Source organism: Danio rerio, chromosome 18 (assembly GCF_052040795.2).
Source record: "Danio rerio strain M-AB ecotype USA chromosome 18, GRCz13ab, whole genome shotgun sequence".
Taxonomy (NCBI): Eukaryota; Metazoa; Chordata; class Actinopteri; order Cypriniformes; family Danionidae; genus Danio; species Danio rerio.
This window is the reverse complement of record NC_141038.1, coordinates 49217727-49242170: the sequence shown is the minus strand read 5'-3', so window position 1 is coordinate 49242170 and position 24444 is coordinate 49217727. Positions and strand designations below refer to the sequence as shown.

General features: G+C 38.6%; 1 protein-coding gene across 2 annotated transcripts in view; it reads right to left on the bottom strand.

The window, feature by feature from the left end:
* dvl3b (dishevelled segment polarity protein 3b) overlaps positions 1-24444 on the bottom strand; it is a 59410-nt gene that overhangs the window by 20951 nt on the left and 14015 nt on the right. For both annotated transcript variants that reach the window (XM_087293549.1, XM_087293550.1), the window contains exons 2-3: positions 12676-12745; positions 3349-3473 (exon numbers count right to left, since the gene is read on the bottom strand). In XM_087293549.1, coding sequence (XP_087149675.1) covers positions 3349-3473; positions 12676-12745 — 195 coding nt within the window. The remainder of the gene's footprint in view (positions 1-3348; positions 3474-12675; positions 12746-24444) is intronic.

Below are 24444 nucleotides of genomic sequence, written 5' to 3'. Positions count from 1 at the left end.
ATAGAAAATGATTTAAAGATAGAAAATGATTTAAGTTTGTGGGTATTTAAACTAGAAACAAGACAAAAACAGTAAGTAAAGCTTTTTTTGCAGTGAAAAATAAACTGAAAAAATTACTTTTACTTTCAAAATGCGATTAAAATAAAGGATTTTTTAAAGGAATCAGCTAAAATTAAGTGTTCTTTCTCAGTAGCATTAATTTTATGTAATTACTTGTATAATGTTTGAAATATCCTACAAGCGTATGGCCAAATATACTGACACACTTTTATCATGGAATAAAAACTTGCTTCGTGTTTTTACAATTACACATTTTACTGATGAAATTGCGATTTGGTGTATCTATAATTCTTTTTGTTTGGCATTTTTGCCTTTATTTGATAGGACAGTGGGATGAGGGGAAATTAAGTGGGATAGACAGGAGGGGGACAGGATCAGGAAACGTCCACGAGCCGAGGCTCGAACTCGGGACAACTGGAGCGATGTTGTGATATATATCCACGCACTAACCACTGGACTATCGGAACAGACCCTATTTGATATATATAAATTATTATCATAATTATAAGCAAACCTAAAAAGAGATGTGAGGATGGGTGAAGAAAAACAACCCAGCAGGCACACAATATCATAAGACGTTAATATTAGGTCAGATTTAATTCGTGACGTCAGGTGACCAAAATTCAATGTCTAGCCAGCATCTTAGGACAACGTCATTTTGATGTCTAATGATGACGTCAAATGTGACGTTGATATTGGGTTGGGTCATGACATCAAGCCGATTTTCCTTTCCAAACAAAATGCGACATCCCATGATGTCAGAGCACATCGTCAATCTGACATCATGTTGACGTCCTGTGACTGCTGGGTATATTCACTTTGAACATTGACTATCATTCATTCACTCATTTTCTTTTCGGCTTAGTCCCTTTATTAATCTGGGTTTGCCACAGTGGAATGAACTGCCAATTTATCCAGAATGTGTTTTACGCAGCGGATGCCTGTTCAGCTGCAACCCATCACTGGGAAACACTACTTGACTATTATAATTATTCTAAATAAATCTTTTGCAGTTTAATCAAGGCCAGTTTTGATTTAATTAGCTTAACAGGCCTAATAACGCTTCACCTCCACCAGGGTTTTTCTATCTCTTATCCGCTTTCCCATTGAAACGAGCACTTGAAGCAGTCGATGCCTTTGTAGGTAAAACATTGATTTCAATCGATGAGCGTGTCTTTCTATGAGGGCCTGCAGGGTTAATTACATTCACAAGTAATGGAGTCTGAAGCTTATTGAGAACTGAAACACACACACACACACACACACACACAGATCTGCGAGTCGTAACACACTCGCTGTGATCAGGCAGATGTCATTAAAGGTATTGACGTGCTAGTGCTCTCTTGAGTTAGAGCTCTGATTAGTTCACATTAGAGGAAACCTTTCAGACTGAAGGCTAATGAGTTTATGTCAACACTGAGCACTTCCTGTCTCTAACCGCCTCCAGGCTGTCAGCTGCATTGTGTTGTTGTTATTTAAAGATATTAAGTCATGTTGAAATTTAAGGTTGTTTTTCCTGTATTCATTTGATATGCAAAGACAACAAGTATATGTAGGAGGATTTTAGCAATTTCACAAAAGTTTAGTCATTTCTGCAACCAATAAATCATTTTAATTCCATTGGTTAATGTTAGTTAAAGTATTTGCTAACACGATGTTAAACGGAACCTATTATGTCTCTTTTTAATAAGGTTTAAAATAAGTGCATCCGCAAAGTATTTATAGCGCTTCAGTTTCATGTTACAGCCTTATTCCAAAATGGATTAAATTCATTTATTTCCTCAACATTCTACACACAATCCCCCATAATGACAAAGTGAACAAAGAGTTTTCGAAATTGTTGCAAATGAATTGAAAATAAAAATCTAAAAAAAAAATAACACGTACATCAGTATTCACAGCCTTTGGCAGCGATTACAGCCTCAAGTCTTTTTGAATATGATGCCACAAGCTTGGCACACCTGTCTTTGGGAATTTTTGCTCATTCCTCTTTGCAGTACCTCACAAGCTCTATCAGGTTGGATGGAAAGTGACGGTGTACAGCCATTTTCAGATCTCTCCAGAGATGTTCAATAGGATTTAGGTCTGGGCTCTGGCTAGGCCACTCAAGGACATTCACTGAGTTATTGTGAAGCCACTCCATTGATATTTTGGCAGTGTGCTTTGGGTAATTGTCCTGCTGGAAGATGAACAGTCGCCCCAGTCTGAGGTCAGGAGCACTCTGAAGCAGGTTTTCATTCAGGATGTCTCTGTACATTGCTGAATTCATCTTTCCCTCTATCCTGACTAGTCTTCCAGTTCCTGCTGCTGAAAAACATCCCCACAGCATGATGATGCCACCACCATGCTTCACTGTAGGGATGGTATTAACCTGGTGATGAGCGCTGCCTGGTTTTCTCCAAAGGTAACGCCTGGCATTCACTCCAAAGAGATCAATTTTAGTCTCATCAGACTAGAGAATGTAGTTTCTTATGGTCTGAGAGTCCTTCAGATGCCTTTTGGAAATTCCAGGAGGGGAGTGTCTTTCATCTGGCACCTCTACCATACAGGCCTGATTGCTGGATTGCTGCACAGATGGTTGTCCTTCAGTAAGGTTCTCCTCTCTCCACAAAAGTAAGCTGGAGCTCAGACAGAGTGACCATCAGGTTATTGATCACCTCCCTGACTAAGGCTCTTCTTCCCCGATCACTCATCTTAGATGTTCGGCCAGCTCTAGGAAGAGTCCTGGTGGTTCCAAATATCTTACACTTACGGATAATGGAGGCCACTGTGCTCACTGGAACATTCAGAGCAGCAGAAATGTTTCTGTAACCTTCCCCAACTTTGTGCCTCGAGACAATCCTGTCCCAGAGGTCTACAGACAATTCCTTTGTCTTCAAGCTTGATTTTAATATGTTGGCGGGGAAAGAGTTAAGCATGCACAGAATTTTTGGTCAGTGACTATCATGGCAACACTGGTAAAATGACGCTTTTCATCTTGTCAATAAAAGTTTAGTCAATAAAATGTGGCTTTGTTATTGCGTTGTGTTTTTTAATCAGTAATTTGAGTTACATTTAAAGAATTTATAAATATATATATTGTTATAGTATTCAATAAAATAATAAACAATTATTACAATTTTACATTTTTTATTTAGATTTTCGGGCAAGTGTATCCAGAATATTTGATTTTGGCACAGAATTTAATTTTTTAATGCATCATACACACACACACACACACACACACACACACACACACACACACACACACACACACACACACACACACACACTGTATAGTTCACCCACTGGAAGGAAGGGGGTCTGGAGTCTCCGATGCCTCCAGTTCTCTCCAGCGGAGGCTGCAGGTCAGCCTGAGTGTCGGCGCACACAGAACCGCCATCAGAACCATGAGAGCCGTCTGCAGACACCAGCTGTTCACACACACAGAGACAGACACAATGGTATCAGCTTATCTACAGCACAGGAAGATAAGATCTTTTTACAACATCTGTGACAAGGTTGAGAAGTCTCATGCTAACATAACAGTTTTTAATTTTGAATCATTTTAAGCTCAAACTTATTTAAGCAATATTGTTTTTGATTATTTACAGATCAAACTACTGTTATACAATGATTTGCCCAATTCCTCTAATTTGCCTAATTAACCTAGTTAAGCCTTAAAATGTCCCTTTAAGCTGTATACTAGCATCTTGAAAAATATCTAGTCAAATATAATTTACTATCATCATGGCAAAGATAAAATAATTCAGTTATGAGAAATGAGTTACTAAAACTATTATGTTTATAAATGTGTTGAAAAAAATCTGTTAAACAGAAATTGGAAAAAAATATATACTTAACTTATAAAATATAACAATACTAATAATATCGACTTCAACTGTATGTCCTTTTACCCTTCCAGAAAACACATTTATAACACTTCATTTTACATGTCATTTAACAAATGAACGAATCAAATTAATTGTATTCCTCCTTACACTCTAAAAAATGATTTGTTGTCATAACTCAGTGTTGGGTCATGACAACCCAGCATTTTTTGAAGGTAACAAACATAATTTCATTCAGAATGCCTGGTAGTGCACTACAGTGGGGGAAGTAAGAATTGAACACAGCACTACTTTTCTCAGAAAAATTATTTCTAAAGGTGTGGCTGAAATAACTAAAGAAACTCATATTTGCAAAGAAATCAAACTAATTAATTAACAAATTATGTTATGTGTAATAAAATGCAGTGACACAGAGAAAAAGTATTGAACACATGAAGAAAGGGAGGTGTAGAAAGGCAGTGAAAGTCCAGACAGCAGCTGAAATCTCTCAGTAGTCCTACAGCAACCGTCTGCCCTTCCTCAGTGTAAATGAATATGAGCTGCTTCAGTCCAACATCTACATTAGCAGAATGATGAAGATGAAACCAGGGTGGACATTTCAGTAAGTCATAAGCTATGTTTCTATCCAAAAATGCGAATGAACTTCATGTACAAAACTGGATTATCGCATAAAAGACATACGAATAAAGGAGCATTTCCATTCAACAAGTCAAAGAGAACAAAATCGTCACTTCCTGATTATCTGGCGCCAAATATCTTCAGTAAAAATGGAATTTTGCGTGAATCTTTTCTTCATTTAATAAATTAATTGCACCTCAAAAGCCATCCTGACACGCAGTGAACACACGGTGGCGTTTGAAGGTGTCAGACGCAGAGCACAGATTTTGATTTTGGAGGTCATTAATAATATAACTGAAATATAATAATACTGAAATGGTTAAGGTGTTTTAGAATGACCAAAACAACATTTCAGATGGTTTACAGTGTGCTCAGCCTGCTAGTTTGTTCATTCACAGACATTTTTATCATCACATGATCTCTTATAACTAAATCACATGACCTTATTAATGCGCATACTGGAATTTGTTCGGTAAAGGTGTTTTCATTGTAGTTTATGCACATCTTTTCTTATTGAATAAAAAGTTTATCCTACTCAGTGATGAGCATGTTCATTAAGCACATTTCAAAATGTATGCACATCTTGGCGTTTCCATCAACTGGTTTTTATGCGTATATTCAAAATGTGCATAAAAATAGGTGGATGGAAACATAGCTAATGATCCAAAACACAGGCGAGCAAACTCTCTAATGCTTTCAGAGAAAGAAAATCAAGCTGTAGAATGGCCCAGCCAATCACCTGATTCCAATCCAATAGAGAAAACGAAATAAAGATCAGATTTGAAAGACGAGATCTACAGAACCATCAAGATTTTTACACTCTGTTTAGACGTCTTTAAGCTGCCAGCACCAAAAAAAGCCTTTTATTCATTCATTCATTTTCTTGTCGGCATAGTCCCTTTATTAATCCGGGGTCGCCACAGTGGAATGAACCGCCAACTTATGCATCACATTTTTATGCAGCGGATACCCTTCCAGCTGCAACCCATCTCTGGAAAACATCCACACACACTCATTTACACTCATGCACTACAGACAATTTAGCCAACCCAATTCACCTGTACCGCATGTCTTTGGACAGTGGGGGAAACCGGAGCACCCGGAGGAAACCCACGCGAGCGCAGGAAGAACATGCAAACTCCACACAGAAATGCCAACTGAGCCACCCGAGGCTCAAACCAGCGACCTTTTTGCCCACTGCGTAGCCTAAAAGCCATTTACGTAAAGTATTAAATACATTTCAATAGTTCAGCTCTTTCTCTGTGTCATTTGATTGTCATTAGACAGAACTCATTTCTCAGATTTGTTTTTTTGCTTTGTTTTATTTGTATATTTGTATTATTATTATTATTATTTTACCAAAATCTGGCTCAATTCCATATTGACAGCTCCTTTAGAAACATTATTCCCAGGTAAACACATGACGTGTTCAATACTTATATCCCCCACTGTACACTGAAAACAGTGTGTATATTCTAATCCCACAGCAGTAGATTTCCATTGTGTTGACAGAGTTAAACCATAATCAAAGTCACTTTTCTCCATGTTTGAAAAACCAACTCCTTTCCAAGGACACTTACAGTTTCAATAAATGAATCAGAATGCCATGAACCCATTAGTGATGATCATTAAGAGTCTGTTGGAAAGAGAGCGTTCACATGCCTGCTGGACAAACAGAGAGCCTCTTATAAGAGCACATCCGCTGGGATCCGTCCCGCGACGCTGCCCACAATGTGCTGCATTGGAGACTCAACACCAGCCCTAAATCTGTCTGATTGAATCTTCTCGTTACCGACGGAATATTTTAGGAGTGTTTTTCAGCCACCCTGTGACTTCACTTAGATAATCCAATAAGAGCCAACATGGAAGGGGACAAAGCACTGCATCCATCTTCCCTTTTTACACGTTAGACAGTATTTTCCTTCTTTTTATTTCAAACAACAATACGCTAACATGAAGAAGACAATGGAGTGAAATGTAAGGTACAGCTAAAGTCAGAATTATTACCCCTCAGAAGTATTTTTTTAAATCATTAAATTATTTTAATTTAATAATTTAATTTATTATTATTATTATTTAAATTATCTTATTTTAATTAATTATTAAATTATTTTATTAAATTATTTTTTAAATTATTTTTAACTTCTGTTTAACAGAGAGAAGAATTGCTCAACACATTTCTAAACATAATAGTTTTAATAACTCATTTCTTATAACTGATTTCCTATATCTTTGCCATGATGTTGGCGTGGGTTTCCTCCGGGTGCTCCGGTTTCCCCCACAGTCCAGACACATGAGCTGTAGGTGAATTGAATAAGCTAAATTGGCCGTAGTGTGTGTGTGTGTGTGTGTGTGTGTGTGTGTGTGTGTGTGTGTGTGTGTGTGTGTGTGTGTGTGTGTGTGTGTGTGTGTGTGTGTGTGTGTGTGTGTGTGTGAATGAGTGTGTATGGATGTTTCACTAGTCCCAGTCCCAGTAGATAAGTTTGCGGTTCATTCCGCTGTGGTGACCCTTGATAAATAAAGGGACTAAGCTGAAGAAAAACTAACGAATGTTGCTTGTTTTACAGTCTCTATAATTCAGCCAAGTATAATTTTTGAACCAATTTTATTTTCACAGATTTATGCATTTTATATATTTTGAAAATAATTATATATATATGAATATTATATATAAACACATACATATATATTATATTGCATATTACATGTGTCCTGCATTAGTTAATCAATATTTAGCAAGTATTGACAGTGGGAAGTTTTTTATTGTTATTTAGAAAAACAATCTGACAGAAGTAAACAGTTAGGCTTTCCCAGTACTGGGGTGATGCTGGAAGGCATCCACTGTGTAAAACATTTGTCAGAATAGTTGGCGGTTCATTCCACTGTGGTAACTCCTGATAAATAAGGGACTAAGTTGAAGAAAAATGAATGAATGAATGAATCACGCCAAGATATACTATGCCATAATTTTGCGTGAAAGTAGAAAACGTGTGTGTGTGTGTGTCTATTAGGGTTGGGCGATGTCGACTAATTTGGCATCATACGATGTCTAATGTTTAACATCGCGATGGACAATGGCATCGTTGTCATGTGAAAAGCGTGTGTGTGTGTGTGGTGGGGGGGGGGACTTATTTGAGGACTGTGAGGTAGACGCCCGATTTCCGGGAGATTATCACTCGTTTGTGGGCATACGGGAGTCTCCATGCATTTGCAGGGGACTACCGGAACTACCGGGAGACTTGGGATGTCTGAATATCATGTTTAACAACTATAGTGAGACGCGATCCAGCGGGACATCCTTAATAAACTGTCCGATATGCACTGCTCTCTGGAGCTGAGACGAGTTCATGACAGTGTGTGTGGCTGTGTGTGAATGTAGTCATGTGATATGCATTTTCAGCACATGTCCTCCTAAAAGATACGTTTTTTTTATTCATTCATTTCCGTCGGCTTAGTCCCTTTATTTATCAGGGGTTGCCACAGCGGAATGAACCGCCAACTTATCCAGCATATGTTTTAAATAGCGGATGCTCTTCCAGCTGCAACCTAGTACTGGGAAAGACTCATGTGAACTCAGTTATACTAATACACTACGGCCAATTTAGTTTATTCAATTCACTGTGGACTGTGGGGGAAACCGGAGCACCCGGAGGAAACCCACGCCAACACGAGGAGAACATGCAAACTCCATACAGAATTGCCAACTGAGCCAGCTTTAATTTTGTCATGATGACAGTAAATAATACTTGACTAGACATTTTTCAAGACACTTCTATACAGCTTAAAGTGACATTTAAAGGCTTAACTAGGTTAATTAGGTTAACTAAGCAGGTTAGGGTAATTAGTTATTGTATAATGATGGTTTGTCCTGTAGACTATCGCAAAAAAATTGCTCAAAGGGGCTAATAATTTTGTCCATAAAATGGAGTTGAAAAAATTAAAAACTGCTTTTATTCTAGCCGAAATAAAACAAGTAAGACTTTCTCCAGAAGAAAAAATATTATCAGACATACTGTGAAAATTTCCTGGCTCTGTTAAACATCATTTGGGAAATATTCGAAAAAGAAAAAAAATTCAAAGGGGGGCAAATAATTGTGACTTCAACTGTATTTATCACTTTATTTATATAAACTTTCAGCAAACTCATATGGATTGATAACCGATCTAATTCTACCTGACGGATGCCAAATATTAAATCAAATTCTACCAGCATGATGTGTTTTAGGGTTTAATCATCTGAAATTAAATGCTGGTGGTGTTGCGGCATTGCTCTGAGCACTAGATGGCTCTCCAGCACACTTGCGTATCTCTTTTAAAGCGAGCTCTTTGACGGACAGAGCCAAATACTTCCACAGACTCAGCTCTGCATGGGAAAGTCGATGGTGTGAATCTGAAACGGGGGCAGTAGGAGGACACGCATATTTCCCTAGCTCTAGGTTTCTGCCTCTCCTGGCGGGTGTGGTGGAAAAGAGCATCTGAAGATGGCAGGGAGTAAAGCAGAGCTAAAGAGCACACCTTATGAGGGAGATTTAAAGGGGTAGTTCACTCAAAAATTGAACATTTACTCACTGTTTACATTCCATCAAGTGGTTATAAACCTTTATGAGTTTCTATATTCTGTTGAACACAGAAGATATTTTGAAAAATGTTAAAAACCTGTAACCATTGCCTTCCATTGTAGGAAAAACAAATACTATGGAAATCAATGGTTACAGGTTTTCAGCTTTCTTCAAAACTCAAAACTGGTTTGGAACAAGTGAAGGGAGAGAAAATGATTGATGGCTGAAGTATCGGCTTAAGAGACGGGGAGCTGGCAGATGTGTGTGTGTGTGTGTGTGTTTATGCGTGTGCTTAAAGAGATAGACAGTTCACTTAAAAGGAAATTCTGTCAGAATATTCTCTTGCTTCAAACATAGTCTTGTTTTAAACCTGTTAAACACCAAAGGAGATATTTTGAAAAATGTTGGAAACCTGTAACCATTGACTTCTATAGTATTTGCTTTTTCTACTATGGAAAGCAATGAGGATATTATAAAATACATTAAATACCTAGTTAATACCGGAGAATTTCTGTGGTTTTATATTATGGATGGGTGCGCTCACTGCGCTGGGTCCCTCCGTTAGTGGTAAGACCACTCGATGCATGATGCCAATAGTCGGTCGGCAATTAAACATTCATTTATTCATTCATTTTCTTGTCGCCTTAGTCCCTTTATTAATCCGGGGTCGCCACAGCAGAATGAACCGCCAACTTATCCAGCACGTTTTTACGTAGCGGATGCCCTTCCTGCCGCAACTCATCTCTGGGAAACATCCACACACATTCACACACACACTCATACACTACGGACAATTTAGCCTACCCAATTCAACTGTACCGCATGTCTTTGGACTGTGGGGGGAAACCGGAGCACCCGGGGGGAAACCCATGCGAACGCAGGGAGAACATGCAAACTCCACACAGAAACGCCAACTGAGCCGAGGCTCGAACCAGCGACCTTCTTGCTGTGAGGCGACAGCACTACCTACTGCGCCACTGCTTCAACCGGCGAGTAAACAAATGAATAGAAATACACAAGCCTGTGCGTGTAGACATATAATGTAATGCTGACAGTAGTGTGTTATGTGTTTGTTTGGGTTGTCTTCATTTTATTGGTTTCGTGATGATGTGATGGTGCGCTTTATCTGCCTGATTCCTGCTGGGTTGTGTGACGTTTGATTCGGGGAATGTTCTGGGGGCGGGGTTGAGAGCTGAGAGCTACAAGCCCGACAGTGAAAACGCAACATGATTTTGGCCTCACTACTCAACCTCCCAGGCGATTGGCCCAGCCCGGCCTGATGAAAGCCCTGGCTCGCACTGGCCCGACAGTGGAATTGCAGCTAATGAATTAATCACAGTATTTCCCATAATACTTTTTTTCTTCTGGAGAAAGTCTTATTTGTTTTATTTCGGCTAAAATAAAAGCAGTACTATTAAAACTAGAATTGTGTTAAAAAATAACTTTTCTCCGTTAAAGAGAAATTGGGGAAAAATATACAGGGTGGGCTAATAAATCTGACTTCAACTGTATATGAAATGCCGCACATAAAGTGCAAGTCTGTGGGAAACACTGCTTCTCCTACCCTTTAGCGGCCTTCAAAGGCGTGAAAATGCTATTAGGAATTTGCTCTCTTAATATTCTCTCCTGTGTCTCTGGGACAGACAGAGGAGGAGCAGATGTTTGCTAACCACTAAACACTCGCGGTCAATTTAACGCTTCCAAACACACACACTCACGCCTGAATGACTGATCTCTGAGCCCCCGCGTTGAGAGACCAACACTCCTCTCACACCTGGGCCATCGAATTAAACCTTTACCGCCAACATTGAGATGAAGGGCCGGTTATATTCTGAGGTTAATTAAACACAAGCTGGAGAAATGACGCGAGGGAAGGTCTATAGACTAAATAAAGGTTCAAGAGCTGTCACTTGGGTGGTACCTTTTCAAAATGTTCATTTTAAAGGTTCATTATGGAACCACAAAGGTAAATTTGATATCTTTCAAGATATTAGTATTCAGCTAAAAGTGACATTTAAAGGCTTAACCAGGTTAATTAGGGTAAAGTTAGGGTAATTAGGCCAGTTACTGTAGAAAATACATTTTGTCTATGGACAGTCCTCGTAAACCACCAATACCAACATGTTTATACGGTTTTCACAGTATTTCCTATAATATTTTTTCTTATGGAGAAAGTATTATTTGTTTTATTTCGACTGGAATTAAAGCAGTTTTGAATTTTTTAAATCATTTTAAGGTCAATATTATCACCCCCTTTAAGCTATATCTGTTTTTGATTGTCTACAGAACAAACCACTGTCATACAATGACTTGCCTTATTACCCTAACTTTAACCTAATTAACCTAGTTAAGCCTTTAAATGTCACTTTAAGCTGTATAGTAGTGTCTTAAAAATATCTAGTCAAATATTATTCACTGTCATCATGGCAAAGATAAAATAAATCAGTTATTAGAAATGATTTATTAGAAATGTGTTAAACATTTTTTCTCTCTGTTAACCAGTTAAACTCTGCTGTTATTTTGGGATTTCCACCTGGACTTTGCCAACCCAAATTTAAAAGCTTCCCAAATCCACATGCAGAGGTGTAAATGCAAAAATTGTTTAAAAAAAAATTGTATTATTTTAAAGAAAACACTTTGAATTTTCATAAATCCCTATTGAAAGTGTTTAAAATAACTGTATATGTTGTCCGAGTTATAATAAACACCTCAAAAAAAGAGGCGCTTTTTGTATTTTTTTTATTATAAACTCAATTTGAAAGTGCACTTTTAGGTTGTGTGTGGTCTAGTGTGCTGTAATTAATGTTGGTGGTTCCTGCACATGTCTGTAATCATAGGAAAACAGAAAAATGTCTTCACCATAATCTATGCAAAAGTTATTGTATTCCAACTGATGAGAGGTGCTATACAAGCCACAGGGACCGATCATTGTTTTCATATTTTAATATTCTTTAGTTTGATCAAACATAATTCACTGTGTTTGGACCACATCAGACATATAAAAGGATTACTTATGCACATCACCTCAAAAACAGAGGAGAATGGCCCTGAAGGGCACAGCATAAGGTAAGAGTAGACAGCTCTCTGTGCTATCTGGGGCTGCTTATTGATCATAAATGTATTGTTTTCACTTCTGCGCCATGGAAACACCGCGATTCATTTGACAACTGTTTGATATGTGAATATAAATTAAGTAAAAAGAATGCTAGAGCCGTATGAGCACCAGCAACAGCTTTCATTAGAGCTATAACTTGTACATGTGTCATATGAAAAATATGAAAATGAACCATTGTTCAATACCCAGCTCGGGTATCCAAAATACTGTGTATTTAAATGTAAATAACTTTTGTACAGTAGAATAAAAACCAAAGTGATGTATATGTGCATAAAATATAGTTTCTACACTTTCAAACGAAACCACTTAAGGGGAGGCAATGCTAGCCATTTAAAATTTAAAAGCAAAAGTCGATGACGTCACGGACCTGGTACCGGGTCCGCAGAGTTTAACTGGTTAAACAGAAATTGGGAAAAAATATACAGGGGGCTAATAATTCAGCAGGGCTATTAATTCTGAATTTAACTGTATGTTTGTTTACATGCTAACTCACCCATGACACGACCCGTCCATTGAAACACGGTAGTTTGGCGTTGTCATCAGAAATCTCTTCTTTCACCACCCTGTAGAGACATAATGAAATGACAAGTCTGCTCAATTTTTCACCAGAGTAAAGAATAAATATGATGTTCAACCTTAATATAGAAGAAAGAAATGTGGTCTTGTCACAGACCACAAAATCCTCTTTAATCTTATTTGGCTTATTAAATCAAACCGATTTGATGATCTTGCTTGTCTATAAAGCAGGAACACATGAAAATACCGGACTGAAGCAAATGCGAATTAAGGCCCTCATGATATCAGATAATTCCCCAGATGATCGTTATGGACAAAAGAATTCATGATAACAACTTACAAAATTTTTTAACCCTTCTTAAATTTTAAGACGACACAGTATTTCAGTAGTTAGCACGTTCGCCTCACAGCAAGAAGGTCGCTAAATTGAGTCCCGGCTGGGCCAGTTGGCATTCCTGTGTGGAGTTTGCATGTTCTCCTAGTGTTGCTATGGGTTTCCTCCGGGTGCTCCAAAGACATGGTGAACTAAATAAACTAAATTGGCTGGAGTGTATGAGTATGCATGTGAGAGTGTATGGGTGTTTCCCAGTATTGGGTTGCAGCTGGAAGGGCATCCACTGTGTAAAACAGATGCTGTATAAGTTGGTGGTTCATTCCGCTGTGGCCACCCCTGATGAATAAAGGGACTAAGCTGAAGGAAAATGAATGAATGAATGATTCCTAAATTCTGGGCTGACCAGTAGCTTTTGATTTGGAGGATCCTTCTCTGTTGGAAATACTGTTGCCCTAAAAACGACATAACATTGTTGTAAAAAAGAAAAGAAACTACATATACCACAGGATGTTTTCACACCTGCCTTATTTAGTTCAGTTAAATTGCACTAGAGTTCGTTTTTCCTCTTGGTGCGGTTCGTTTAGGCAGGTGTGTATGTAGCAATGGAACTCAAGTGCGCACCAGAAGTGGACCAAAAAAGCATACCAGGACCTCCTTAAAGAGGTGGCTTCAGTGTGCTTTCAAACAAACTCTGGAGCGGTTTGTTTGTAGTGAGAACATGATCTGAACTGAAACAGACCCAACTGCAAAAAGTACTGCGCCTTTTTGGACTAATCCAACTGCCATAGTCTGATGCGCTGTCCCGTCTCATGGGATGTGGAGAAAAATATTTGTTGAAAGCGCTTTACCAACTGTTTTAAACAGAGAGAGAGGGGAAAACACTACCTGATGGATCACTGGCAATGCTTCCAGAATTTAGTTTAAAGCTAAATTAATTCACACCTTTTCCTGAATTGACTTGCGATGCGCCTTTACCGTTTGCAATGCATTAAAACTTTGTTTTTCAGCCGCAGCCTCACTTCATCCTCAAAATGTATAGTTTGTCTAAAGTGATGTATACAAACTATATAGTATACTATGACCAGAGATACAATCAGCCAGCGCAGTCGTCCCTCCATAGTAAACAGCGACATTTTGTGTTTGCCGGTTTGTTTACTTGCGAGAGTTTCATTGGCATTTTCCCACACGTTTATTCTGACCAATCCAAAAGCAGTTTAGGAAACACATTCAAAAATATCTGGCCAATGGGTGATGTGGATTTTGTCACATGTCTGCATTTTTATTCCTGTTTTGAACCAAAGCAATCAATAGCTATGTTTTAATACACCTATTTTACATATGCGCATAAAAAAACGGCTGATGGAAATGACATGATGCGCATAAATTTTGAAAATTTGCATAAAAAATATATGCGCATAACTGAGTAGGATAAACTTTTTATTCGATAAGAATTATTTATTTATTCGATGCGCATAAACTACAATGGAAACACTTTTACCGCACAAACTCCAGTATGTGCATTCAAAAGGTCATGTGATTTTGCTATAAGAGATCATGTGATGATGAAAATGTGTGTAAATGGACAAACCAGCAGGCTGAGCACACTGTAAATCATCTAAAATGTTGTTTTTTATTTATTTTTTTTGGGGGGGGGGGGGGGGTTTCACCTTTATTTTTGATAGGACAGTAGAGAGAATTGACAGGAAAGGATGGGGAGCAGAGAGAGGGGAAGGATCGGCATAGGACTGCGAGGCAGAATTGAACCCGGGTCGCCGCGAGCACCGGAGTGCATGTGTTGACGCACTAACCACTACACCTCTGGCGCCGACTGAAATGTTGTTTTGATCATTCTAAAATGCCTTACCGTTTAACTATTAGTGTTATTATATTATTAATGACCTTGTTGGAATATCTAGCCAATTCCATGCGTGTTCAAGAGAAAAGGTCAGGAGAGGTTTTTCTTCAATGTCCAAAATCGTAACAATTTATTGGATACAAATGAATAATTCAATGACAGAGCTCTGGGTTACGTTACCCCAATGCAATACAAGAATTACATTCAAGAGGTTCGCAACTAACATACATTTCCTGACTTCAGCATATATACACAACTGATCTTAACAGGTGGAGTTTTGGTGTAACGTCACTTGTCAGTCATTGTTCAGTCCTCCATTGGCCACACCTTCGACATACTTCCTCTTTTTCTACCAATTCTCTGCCCAACAACAAAGTATACATCTTTCTGTGTTCAGTTTTAACACCTCTATTCAGACAGGAAGTTTCTCCAGAGCTGAATTTTATTTTAGACCCACATCTATCTACTTCTGCAAAAATGCTAATTAGTATGCACAGCACTCACACACAACATTATAAGTTCAGTTAATATATGACCCTTACATGACCAATACAAATAATTGTTTGATTAAAAGAAAAAGAGACAAAAATAATCAAAAAAAGAATTCCTGTTATCCAATAACCTCCAAAATCAAGAGCGTCTGTGCTCTGCGTCTGACACCTTCAAACGCCACCGCGCGTTCACTCACTGCGTGTCAGGATTGCCTTCTGAGGCGCAAGTCATTTGTTAGATGAAGAAAAGATTAACGCACCTTCTCCTATGGCAGCAAACTCTGGTTTTACTGTTGATATTTGGCGCCAGATAATCAGGAAGAGACGATTTTGTTCTCTTTGACTCGTTGGATGAAAACACAGCTTTATTCGTGCATCTTTATTGGATGGAAACATAGCTAGTGTGGTGTGAAAAGGGCTCCAAAATGGCAGAAGAATGCTACATATATCATTTGTTGCCCTTGGTCCAGGCCAAATGAACCGAAACCACAAACGTGAAAGCACCCTAAAACCATGACTTTTCCAAACCGCCGTTATCATCCCATGCCTTGTATAAATAAAGCCACAATGATCTGCTCCATTTACAAAAGACATCCCTCAGACACCCACACACAGGTTAATTTAGACTCCCATCAAATTCAAGGCATACACCTCCTATAGCCCCTCCCCCTTCCCAGCTGCTCCTTAAAAAGGTGCTGACCCCACTGACTCCTGTCGCCATGGAAACCTTTGTCAAAAACGAAGAGGGTGAAAGACAGCTGGCTGGTAAAGCACGTGAGGTTTGCGGAAACAGAGCACGAGGGATCTATTAACAATAAAAAATCTATTGAGTGATCATGATTGTATTCATGCAGAATAAATCAAAACCAGGCGGCTGTCTTTATTCACAAACACTCACACACACACACATACAACTCATACTGTACTCCAAAGAGGGTGTCAAAGCAGCAAAAACGAAAATCAGAGAGTAATGATGCATAGAGAACATGCAGATTTTTTTAAAATCACTAATGATCTTTAAAGAAATATATCTGCTGTGAGCTATGAGGTTGTTAATCAATTGCACATGCTTCTTCTGAACCCATCTGTTAACATCATTTCAACTTATATTTAAAAAATACATATTTAAAAGCTGAAATTGTGCAGAAAATCTACATTAACCATGACGCTGTTCAGAATAGGGTTGGGCGATGTCGACCAATTTGGCATCGTACGATGTCTAATGTGAAACATTGCGATGGGTAGGGATGGGGGGGGGGGGTGGTGGTGATAAGAGTGCATGCAACGTGTCTGAAGAGCTAGGAGGGATCCGGGGGTGAGAAGGGTGCGTGACTTATTTGAGGACCGGGAGGGAGATGCGCGATTTGCGAGAGATTAACACTCGTTTGTGGCCATTATGAGTCCCGCAAATGCATAGAGACTCCCACAACTTCCCAGAAACTGGGGATGTCTGAATATCACACTTATCAACTATAATGAGACGCGATCCAGCGGTACAACCTTGATACTGTAAACTGTCCCACGTGCACTGCTCTCTGTAGCTCAGAGGAGCGCATGACAGTGTGTGGCTAAGTGTGTGTGGTCACGTGATGTGCGTTTTCAGCGGATGGATGGCTGTTCAGAAATCCTAGGTAAAACCCGGTGTAGATGTGGATCATTTTCGTTCTAAAATGCCATTGTCCAGGCCAAATGAACCGAAACCACAAACGTGAAAGCACCCTAAAACCATGACTTTTCCAAACCGCCGTTATCATCCCATGCCTTGTATAAGTAAAGCCACAATGATCTGCTCCATTTACAAAAGACATCCCTAGGATGAGTACCGCAAATGCATAGAGACTCCCACAACTTCCGAGAAACTGGGGATGTCTGAATATCATGTTTATCAACTATAATGAGACGCGATCCAGCGGTACAACCTTGATACTGTAAACTGTCCCACGTGCACTGCTCTCTGGAGCTCAGAGGAGCACATGACAGTGTGTGGCTAAGTGTGTGTGGTCACGTGATGTGCGTTTTCAGCGGATGGATGGCTGTTCAGAAATCCTAGGTAAAACCTGGTGTAGATGTGGATCATTTTCGTTCTAAAATGGCATTTTAACACTAAGACGTATTAGTGTAAACGGTGCCTGAGTGTGTATTTTTCGCGGGTTTGCGATGCGGGCAGGGCGGAGAATCGGCGATGCCGGCTCAGCATAGTGTTGTTTATTGGCCATCGGCGATGGACGATGGCATCCTCTATCAGCCCAACCCTAGTTCAGAAGATTTGGCCAATCAGACAGTTAGAGTGCGCATATTATGACGAGATATTTAGCTCCGCCCACTCCAATGGAGCACTGCAGATAATTGAGTGTCAAAATTCATTTATATGCATATTTGCAATAAACTTGAAATATGTTTGCATAGACACAACAAACAATTTGACATGAAAATAAAAAAATTGGCCCAATCCCAACTCTATATTTGTACCCTTAACCCAGGGGTGTCAAACGTACGGCCCGCGGTCCAGATCAGACCGGTAAACGAATTTAATGCGGCCCGCGAGATGATTCTGTGAGCTGCAATTTTTCAATAAAATGCACTGCTGTTCCAATAGCAAACCTAGTGGTGAGTGCGTCGACACATAGCACCAAGGAGCTCACGGCGACCCGAGTTTGAGTCCTGGCTTGAGGTCCTTTGCCGATCCTTCCCCTATCTCTGCTCCCCACACTTTATGTCTGTAAAATCTCCACTGTCTATGCAAACAAAGGTGAAAACCCCTAAAAAATAATTATAAAAAAAAAAGAAAGAATGTGGTAAAATCTGAAAACGTGGTAAAAATCAGGCCACAAGGGATTTTCTTTTTCTGGAGTGCTTTTGAAAGCTGTCGGCTAGGATGTTGGTGGACGTGTCAATCGGTACTTTTGAAAACACTATCGGTTGGGTTTAGGAAAGGATGGGGGTGGGTAAGACAATCAGTCATTCAGTCAGTCGACAGCGGCCTCTGGTGGATTTACGTGAAACCAGCAGGCATGAATGGCACTTGCGAGAAAAATTTGAGATCTCAAAAAGCGTACACAGCGGCCTCTTGTGGATTCGCAAAAACAATAAACTGCAAATAACTACATCCTGGGATGTATTTGGCGCTCTCCAGAAATGTATATAGGGGTACATATTCAGAATGAGCCTGGGTTGTTTATATAAGTAGTTTGAACAAACAGCAATGTAAAGTATACAAAACAAAACAAGTGAAAGATTCTTGTGGTTTCTACTGCTACATTCCATCGACTTAATACAGATTGCTGACCTTTTATGTACCTTGTCCAGACCGCAGAGTAGAGTCAAGCTTTTACCATCTGACGCACACACAAAAAGCAATATCTGAAAACAGCGAGCTTCATCTGATTGGATCGCTCCACTGCTTCAGAAGATCAAGCTCAATTCGCATCAACTGAATTCAAAGCGATAGTATAAAATCAATCTGATGTTTATCTTTTTCTACATCCGCAGCATTCGGGGCTTTATTTGTGTCATACATCATCTCTCTCTTTCTCTTCCTGCCAGATGAAGCTGATCTAATGAAACCCTTCAGCGGTGACTGTATCTGCTGAATTCACATCTGCTCATGTGATGAGTCACAGCCTCTCAGCATCTCTTTCTGACTCTGTCACAATATGCTTGTGTCTGTCTGTCTGAATCCGAGTATACAGAAAAGGCCATCATGCTGAGGATTTGGAAGACACGATAGTGGTTGCCTCTGAATGCTGTATGTATCCATTATTATCTTCTTTGTCAAATCTCTTTAAATAGACGATTTCCATGATGCTCAAAAAGCTGTCAAAATACAGCTAACAAAGGTCAAAGGCCCTGTTAAAGAGGGATAGTCCACCCAAAAATGACAATTCTGCCAACATTTATTTACTTGTTCCAAACTAGTTTGATTTTTTTCAGCAATATAATCCTGTAACCATTGACATCCAGTCAAAAGTGAGTAAATGACGGCAAGATTTAAATTTTTGGGTGAACCATGTCTTAAAGAAGCACTTTTCAAGACCCTGAAAATGATTTATACAGTGGGTAAAATATTGAACACTCGTGATTTTATATTTCTAAAGTAGCTATTGATATGAAATTGACCCATATTTCTGTAAAAATACAAACAATTCAAATAAACCAAATCAATATACAAATATAATCAAAAACATTAGCTATGTGTAATACCAACGGAATGACACAAAGAGAAGGTACTAAACTACTGAACTGTTTTTAATACTAAGTATTTTTCTAGCAGTTACAGCTTCAAGACTCTAGTATGGAGAATGGTGTCAGATGTGATTTTTTCCCAGACTTCAACTGTCTTCAAATCTTGATGGGTTTCGTCTATGAAATCTGATCTTCAGTTCTTATTAACTATTGGATTCAGCTCAGGTGATTGGTTAGGCCATTCTGGCAGCTTTATTTTCTTTTCTGAAAGCAGTTGAGAGTTTGAGTTTTCTTGGCTGTTTTGGATCATTGTCTTGCTAAAATGTCCACCCTGGTTTCATCTTTATCCTCTGCTTGAGACTGAAGAAGCTAATATTTATTTACAGATTTCAGCAGCTGTCTGGGCTTTCCATGCCTATTTACACCTTCCTTTCTTCACGTGTTCAATTCTTTTTCCATGCGTCATTTCAGTTTATTACATATAACTAGGCCTACACGGAATATGTGCGCGCAGATTTCCGCAGGTTTCCACAGATTTTTATTATCATCAATTCTGTTTATTTACCTGGATAAATGTGTGTGTTTATTCAGTTTTTAAATTAATTACGGTAATATTATTGACTAATATGAAAATGTTCATCTGATTTGTGTCTAATACAGTTTGTAAAGTAATATTTTCTGTCTTTTAGAAGACAAATTATATGAGAGACTTGCTGTGTTTGCCAAATAAAGTTAATCCAATTGAATTTGCATTTTAAACATTAAATAAAAGTTTTAGATATTATTTAAAATATTTATTTTTTATTTCACATATTAAGGTTTTAGTTATGATGCTACCAAAATAACTCCACAGAAATCTGCAGATTTTAACCAAAATTCACCGCAGAAAACGTCCGCAGATTCCTACATTAAACTTAATTTATAATACATGCAGATAAATTTAATACTTAATACATGCAGATATCCCTACATTAAACTTTATTTATAAATTATTTACTTTGCTTTTTTTGTACTTTGGCTGTTCAACAGCACTTTTTGGAAGTCAACAGCACCTTTAGAAAAAAAATTAATATATCCCTAAATATATCCCTCATATATTATGAGAAAAATGTGTTCAATTCTTATTTACTTTTACCTGAGTACAGCAAGCTTTTTGCTTGTAATGTTTCAGTTGGATGTTTGTCTAACATTTTTTGTTACTACTACTCATTTTTACTTGCTTCAGAACATTCAAATAATATTAATAAAGTAAGGTTACCATGCTGTTTGCAAAATTATAGAAATGGTAGGGTCTCTTAAAGGGACAGTTCACCCAAAAACGAAATTTCTGTCATTTACACATCCACAACTTATTCCAAACCTGTTTAAGTTTCTTTACTCTGTTGAACACAAAGAAAGATACACTGAAGGATTCTAGAAAAAAACAGCCATAGACTTCCAAAGTATTTTTGTTCCTGCTATGGATGTCAATTGCGTTTTTTTCCCATCAATCTTCAGAATAGCTTTTTTTGTATTCGACAGAAGGTAAATTCATAAAACTTTAGTAAATGGTGAGGACATTCTCATTTTATGGTGAACTATCCCTTAGACATTTGATTAACCAAGAAAAGATGATATTTACATATTTAAAAAAGAAATTATTTGTCATAACCTAGCTAAGAGCTCTTATTGGCAGTCATCATGTTAGCCTTTGATATTCAGCGAAGCCTTTATTTCATGCGAAGCCTTTATTTGCCTGTGTGTACTTGCGTGAGTAACAGATTATATCCCACAGTATGTAAGCAATGGCTTCTAGACCCTGGCCTGAGCGCAGTGATTGACAATCGGAGCACTTTGTTGCTTTTAGTGAGTGGATTTCACATTGTTCCACAGCACAGACTCTAATCCTACTTGGGCCGTGCAATAAAAACTCAGCAGGGATGGTGACATAAGAGGCTCAGAGAACAGCTCCACTCCTCCTTTTCTCATTCTGTTCTTCTTCTGCTTTCTCTCCTCATTCCTTAGGCAGCATGAGGTCCCATTTTCTCCTAAAGCAGTTTCATCTCAAATCCTCAGCATGGATAAGAGCATGAATCCAGCTCAGATATGCACTCTTTAAAATAAATGTTCTTGCATTTTACATCTCTGCATGACACAAAAGGGACTTTATAGGGGAAGAGGGTCTTTAGAGAATGTACAACGTTTCTCACACTATATACAATGGAAATTGTTCTTTTAAGAACTGTTCATTCATTCATTCATTCATTTTTTCAGCTTAATCCCTTCATTAATCAGGGGTCGCCACAGCAGAATGAACCGCCAACTTTTCCAGCATATGTTTTACACAGTGGATGCTCTTCCAGCTGCAACCCATCACTGGGAAACATCCACACACACTCATTCACACATACACTATGGACAATTTTAGCCTACCCAATTCACCTATAGCACATTTTTGTGGGGAAACCAGAGCACCCGGGGAAACCCACGCAAACATGGGGAGAACATGCAAACTCCACACAGTAATGAAAACTGACCCAGCCGAGGCTCAAACCAGCGACCTTCCTGCTGTGAGGCAAACATGCTAACCCCTGCACCACCGTGCAGCCAAGAACTATTTATTGAACATTTATTCAGGACACTAAAATGGTTCTATGGCATCACAACGCAACAATGGGATATATGATCACTTGAATGAAAAAATTAGCCATAAACTATCCAATTAATAAAAAAATATTAAATAATTATTTATTATACCTTATACCTTTATTATACGTACCTCCCGGGACGTAAATCGCGGTCCGCAGAAACGTCCGCGGGGCTACGTTTCCACAATAAGCCCGGGTTGCACTATTAGCTTACTCAATGTACCTATACCGCATGTCATTGGACTTAGAAACGGGAGCACCCAGAGGAAACTCACGCGAACATGGGGAGAACATGCAAACTCCACACAGAAATGCCAACTGACCCAGCCGAGGTTCGAACCAGCATCCTTCTTGCTGTGAGGTGACAGCTCTACCCACTGCACCACCGCAACGCTGTAAACTAATTATTTAAGCTAATTACACTCTCTGTGATTTTTAAATTACAACTTATAAGAGATTTTCTAAAAGTTTCAGCAATGCATCTCCATCCGAATTACAAGCATTATAAGGCCATCATGCCAACTTCTGAGTCTTACGCTTTCTCCATCTCTTTCCCATCCACTTCAGCAATAGAAGTACACCAATACATGCACACACACACACACACATACACAGTCTTCATCAGTCTAGCCCAGTGGAATTGGGGCAGTGTGTGCAGATGGCTCATGTGTGTAGACAGGCCCATTGATTTGTAAGCAGAGCTCATCGCTAATGAAGAGGCCTTCCTTCTTCATAGCCCGAGCTGATTAGATTTAGTCCAGAAAACAAGCTTCCAATCCCCCAGCAGAAGACGGGGAGGAGGAGAGAGGAAGAAGGAATGAGAAAAAGGACAAAAGATGAGAGCCAAAAGAGGGAAATAAGCACTCCCAAAGTGCTCGTCCGTCATTCATTTAGAAATGCAGACAGCAGCAGCAGACAATGTGATGCGATGAAATCCACACATTGCTAATAAATCACACACACACACCGATGTGATTGTGAATATGCTAACACTGTCCAATACACTTGAAGAACTGTACTCATACGCGCACAAGGGAGAGGACAAGACAGGAAAATAAAGCAGGGAAAGTAGGTCAGTCTCCTTTAAAGAAACATCACTTCCATCAGAGAGAAGCAGTGAGAGAAAAAGCCCTCCGCTGCTTACGTTTGACCACTCACACTCATTTTATTATTAGAAATCTCAACTTCTGCATCAAAGGAGGATACAGAAGGCCTCTGTGATACTACTGTTATAATATGCTTTCCATGCCTTTTTAAACCTCTTATTCTTCATACATTTTTCCATATATCAGTTCATTTTATTACACATAACTTAAAGGGGAGCTATTATGCCTCTTTCTACAATATGTAAAACAATGTGTGTGTGTGTGTGAAGATTCAGCTCAAAATACCTCACTAATAGGCAAAAAAAAATACCGGTACTTTTACGCTTTGATCCAAACTGTGCCGTTTTGGTGACTGTCACTTTAAATTCATATGAGATTGTGCTCTTTTTAAAAGAGGGCGGAGCTACAGATGCCTGTGTGTCAGCATAGTGGCAGATTCAAAAACAAGACTAACATCCAATGCTAATGTGGATGAGATAGTCACTAGTGGACTCGGTTTTCCCCCTCTGATGACACGTGCAAACGGAGAATGCCAATCAAAGTGTTTCTGCAGACTGTTGTTATCAAGTGTGATTATAAAAAATTAATTAATACATTTTCACCATTAAACTTTGGTTATATTTACAGATCATTGCCACACAACTGCGTTAAACCACCTTATAAAAGTGATTTCTGCAAAATAGGTGCCCTTTTATATTAAATTAATTAAACTTAATAGTTAATTAAACTAATTAGTTTTGTTTTTATTGTATGTATGGCAAAATTTGGTTGTTATTAACATCTGTTAAAATATACATTCTGAGAAAAATGGTGATGTGTGTGTTGTGATTGCCAGCTGTGTTTTCTCCACAGGAGATTATTTCCACTATTTCAACGAACTACAACTCCCAGGACTCTTTGCGCCTCCTGCAACAGCTGACAATAATCTGGACATTTACACACAGACACAGCTGTAGCACATCTGATTACATGGACTATACATACACTACCGGTCAAAAGTTTGGGGTGATTTTTTTTATATTATTAATCATTTTATTTAATAATTCAAATTCAATTATTCTGTTTATCAAGATGGCATTTATAAAATGTACAAAAATTATTAAAATTATTACAATTATTAAATACTTTTTTAGTAAATATTTATTTATTAC